Here is a 4,411-nt window from a genome sequence, read left to right as displayed (position 1 = left end):
CCCGCACCCCGGCACCGTTTCGAGGCTGAGGCGGCGCCGATTTCCCACCCGCCTCCCCCGGAGCGGGCCCTTGCCGGTGCCAGCCCGCCCCGCACTCCCCGTCCGACGCGGCGGGGCGGGGGGGGCGGAGGATCCCGCAGGGGCGGGCGGGGGGGGGGGAGCGCTCGGCCGCGCCGCTGCCGCCGGGGGAGCCCAGCCCGGCCCCGCCTCCCCGGCACGTTGCGCGGCGGCGGCGGCGCTGCCGACACGTGAGGCTCATGTGACGGGGGCGGGGGGGCCGGCGCGCCCGCCCCGGCGGCCGCCAGACGTGCCGGCAGTCACAGGGTAGCGCACGTCGCTCCCGTCCACCCACTCGCCCGCATTTAACCCGGCCCGCCGCCGCCCGCCGCTCCTCAGCCCGCGCGGCGCGGACGCGGCATGAGCAGCCCGCCCTGAGCGCCGCCCGCCCGGCCCCGCGCTCCGCTCCTCAGCGCTCCGCACCCCGCCGCCATGGAGCGGATCCCCAGCGCGCAGCCCCCGCCCGTCTGCCTGGGCAAGCTGCCCGCCCTGGAGAGCGGCGACGTGCCGGGGTAAGCGGCGGCGGACGGCGGCGGGCTCGGGGGGAGGAGTGGCCCCGCCGCGGCCCCCGGGGGACAGGGATAATCTCGCTGCTTTCGTTTCGCCCGTGCAGGCTGGACTTCGCGCACATGTACCAAGTTTACAAGCCCAGGAGGGGGTTAAAGAGGAGCGAGGACAGTAAGGTAAATTGGGGGCTGCGCGGCAGGCCCGCCCTGGGAATGAAAGTTTCCCGGCGGAGGCTGCCTGCGGGCTGCTCCCTGCGCGGGGCCGGGGCAGCGGGCGTGCGGCCGCAGGAGCCGGGCCGTTCCTCGGGGGGACCCCGGCGGCGGGGAGCGCCGGCCGTGCGGGCCGCGCTGCCCCCGCCGCCGCAGAGCGCTGACCCGCGCCCGCTGGCTTTGCAGGAGACCTACAAGTTGCCTCACAGGCTGATAGAGAAGAAGCGGCGCGACAGGATTAACGAGTGCATCGCCCAGCTGAAGGACCTGCTGCCGGAGCACCTCAAGCTGACGGTAGGTGGGAGCGGCGGGGCGGCCCCGGGGACCGGCCGCTGCCGGCGGGGCTGGACGGAGCCGGCGCCTTCGAGCAAAGGCGCCCGCGACAGCGGTTCCTCCGCGGCCGGGTCTCTGCCTGCCGTTCAGCGGGGGGGTTGGGGTTGTTTTATTTTTTTTTCTTTTTCTTTTTCTTTTCTCGCCCCCCGCCCCCCCCCCGCCTTGTGTCCCGCGCCCCTGGGTGGCCGCACGCCCGAGGCGGGCTGTGAACGCATCCCAAACTTTCCCGGGAGTGGAGTCCTCGAGTGGCTTCGGGAGCTGCCCGGTTCCCGCGGGAGCTGCCCGCGGCTTTCCCCCCTCGCCCCCCCGCTGCCGGCCGAGAGGAGCCCCCGGCCGGATTCCCCGCTGCTAAGGTCACGATGCCCGCAGGGACAGCAGAACAGATAAATAAAATACTTCTCTTTGAGCTATGCAGCTGGTCTGAAAATACCCATAGGATTCCATGATAGCCTTTTCTGGAGCCTGCTTTTAAACTGATTTTCGTGGAATATTGTCATTTATAGTCCTGTACTGTTCAGGATCAGGCTCTGCCTTTAAGCCTTGTCTCCAAACTGCATCGGTCCTTTCTCTGTTTGGAAAACGCTGGCAGCCCCGGCAGGCTCCTGCGTGCATGGCCGACCCCACGGCAGACGCCAACCTGTCCCTTTGCTTTCAGACTCTAGGTCACTTGGAGAAGGCTGTGGTTCTCGAGCTCACCTTGAAGCATGTGAAAGCACTAACCAATCTCATTGAGCAGCAGCAGCAGAAAATAATTGCTTTGCAGAATGGTTTACAAGCGGGTGAGTATTCAAATTGTATCGTGTGAGAACCTGCGTGTGTGCTTGATGGACTTTCTCTTGGAGTCTTTGAAATGTGGTTGTGACACTTCGTTCCTGAGGAGGGAGGAGGCAGGAGTTCTTGCCTTTAATCGCCGTTGCTTTCTCTCGCTTTGCTTATGGGCTTTTGCAAAAAAAGATGCGTTTCTCAATATGGCCAATGTAGAGTGCCCTGTGGAGTTGTTTTGAAATTAAATTTGATTTTAAGTAGTTTTATTTAAAGCCCAGGTTTGCTGTGAGGTTCTCTCCAAAGCCATTCGAATCTTTCCATTCATGTTCATGAGCTTTGGACCAAACCCAGTTTTGTTTGTTTGGGGTTTTTTTCTGAAAATACATATAAATCTGCTTTTTATAAACACCTTTTTTAGGTCTCTCTATAAACAAGCTAGCCTGTGTTCTGCAGGCGAAGAGGGGACCCGGTGTATCAGCTTATCATGCTTTAGATGCACTTCCTCCTTCTGTTTTCACATGTGGCACTCACGTGAATCTGATAAAGTAAAATTTAGTTTTTCTGAAGAGCCTTCCACTGCTCTGACAGCCACAGGGAGTGCAATAGAGCTTTCAGCTGAAGCAAAATCGCCCAGGGCTGGCAGAGCTGCTGGCGGGTAGCTGTGTTCCAGGAGCTCTCTGCCTGGAGGTGAAGGGCGAGGTGCAATCTGCCTTCCCCGGGGTGTTTCCCAGAGGAGGCACCGGCTTGACTCCTTTGCTGCGTACTTCAGCACCTGTTGAAGGTGGCATGTACAGTAAATACAGAACTAAAAAATAAGTTTAAAGTTACTATGTAAAAGATGCATGTTCAAATAAAAATGTACGCTTATACAGAAATCAGGGAGGTGTATGCAAAATTCAGGTTGACCGTCAAGTTCACTTGACCGTCACAAGTTCACTAATATCTCCTCCAGTCCGCCTCGAAGATGGCAATGGAACTATTTAGCACGTTGTTAATTTTTAATTTCTTTCTGTTAATGTTTCCTCAGGTGACCTGTCATCAAGAAACCTTGATTCCAGCCAGGAAATGTTTCGATCTGGCTTCCAGATGTGTGCCAAGGAAATGCTGCAATACCTGGCAAAGCACGAGAACGGCAAGGACCTGAAGTCGTCCCAGCTGGTCAGCCATCTGCACCGAATGGCCTCCGAGGTGCTCCAGGGCGGAGCCGGCCGTAAGTCTGGAGACATCCCTCCTAAAATGGTGGACTTGAAAGAGAAACCTGTCTCCTTGACCAAAGCGGCAGAGGGACATGGGAAAAACTGCGTGCCTGTGATCCAGAGGACATTTGCTCACTCCAGCGGGGAGCAGAGTGGCAGTGACACGGACACGGACAGCGGGTACGGGGGAGAGCTGGAGAAAAGTGACTCCAAATCTGAACAGCAGTATTTCAAAAAGGATACCGAACTCAAGTACACTGTCCAGGAGAGAATAAGCTCTATTAAGCAAGAGACTGAGGACCCACCGGCCAAAAGGAGCAGGCTGGAGTCTCCAGAGGGCGAGGGCCCTTTTGGCAGCGACATGATGGGCTCTTCCAGCAGCTTCCTGGGCCCCCACGCTCACCAGCCTCCCTTGTGCCTGCCTTTCTATTTGATCCCACCGTCTGCAACAGCCTATCTGCCCATGCTGGAGAAGTGCTGGTACCCGGCGTCTGTACCTGTCTTGTACCCCAGCCTCCCAGCCTCTGCCGCAGCACTTACGGGGTTCATGAACCCTGATAAAATCTCCCCACCTCTGCTGATGCCCCAGAGACTCCCTTCTCCTGTACCAGCCCATTCCCCTATCGACTCCTCGGCTCTGCTTCAAGCTTTGAAGCAGATTCCTCCTTTGAACTTGGAAACCAAAGACTAAGCGCAGTGTGACTTTTTTCTTTTTTTTCTTCTTTTGTTTTTTTGTTTTTTAGTTTGAGACTGTTCCACTTTTATATATTGGCTGGACTGAGGTGTGGGGATAGGGTTCACTGCACGTAGGAAGCTAAATCCCCTTTTCTCTGACTTGTCAGGTAGCTTGGAGAAGGATGAAGGATGTGCCCAGGTTAGCGATTCAGAACTACTTCCAAAAGAAAAAAGAGAAGGGTTTTGTGTGTTATCCCTTACCTTCTTCCCTCTCCACATCTACAGAACAACAGTTGACTTGGTCAGCTGCAACTATATTTCAAAGCTGTGAAAAAATATTCCATTAGGCAGACTTCGTTTTAGGGTCTGTGAACATAAAAAGATGGTACTTCTCGTAAGGGCCTTTAAGGCAACGGCCCCACTGCTGGTGGTTTGAGCTGAACTGATTCGGTGGCCCATCAGTTGCCAGTGTCTGAGTGATTGGCGCAGCCGCCCCGAGCGCAGTGCGGCGATGGTGGCGGTGCCACCAAGAGCGTAGGAGGAGCAGAGCAGTGGTCACTGCTTGGTCATGCACGGTCAGGTAGACTTAAGACGGGTTTCTCTCCACACCTTTGCTGATATATATATATTCTAAGAAATAAAAGGTAGATGCTGCTTGGAAGCTTTACA

General features: G+C 57.0%; 1 protein-coding gene across 1 annotated transcript; it reads left to right on the top strand.

Annotated features, from left to right (window-relative positions):
- Window positions 1-296: 296 nt before the first annotated feature.
- On the top strand, window positions 297-3,980 carry BHLHE40 (basic helix-loop-helix family member e40). The gene is made up of 5 exons (XM_075513776.1): window positions 297-569; window positions 671-740; window positions 960-1,067; window positions 1,762-1,885; window positions 2,899-3,980. The coding sequence occupies exons 1-5, from the start codon at window positions 490-492 to the stop codon at window positions 3,756-3,758; spliced, it is 1,242 nt and encodes a 413-aa protein (XP_075369891.1). The 5' UTR covers window positions 297-489; the 3' UTR covers window positions 3,759-3,980.
- Window positions 3,981-4,411: the final 431 nt, after the last annotated feature.

This window comes from Mycteria americana, chromosome 11 (assembly GCF_035582795.1).
Source record: "Mycteria americana isolate JAX WOST 10 ecotype Jacksonville Zoo and Gardens chromosome 11, USCA_MyAme_1.0, whole genome shotgun sequence".
In the NCBI taxonomy this organism is placed as follows: Eukaryota; Metazoa; Chordata; class Aves; order Ciconiiformes; family Ciconiidae; genus Mycteria; species Mycteria americana.
Note: the sequence above shows the minus strand (reverse complement) of the source record. Positions and strands in the feature narration are given on the sequence as shown.

Excerpts from the sequence above, each read along its gene's own strand:
- BHLHE40 (XM_075513776.1), top strand. The coding sequence starts at position 490 with ATGGAGCGGATCCCCAGCGCGCAGCCCCCGCCCGTCTGCCTGGGCAAG. Across the intron at positions 741-959 it reads AGAGGAGCGAGGACAGTAAG|GAGACCTACAAGTTGCCTCA; the intron begins GTAAATTGGGGG and ends CTGGCTTTGCAG. Across the intron at positions 1,068-1,761 it reads CGGAGCACCTCAAGCTGACG|ACTCTAGGTCACTTGGAGAA; the intron begins GTAGGTGGGAGC and ends CTTTGCTTTCAG.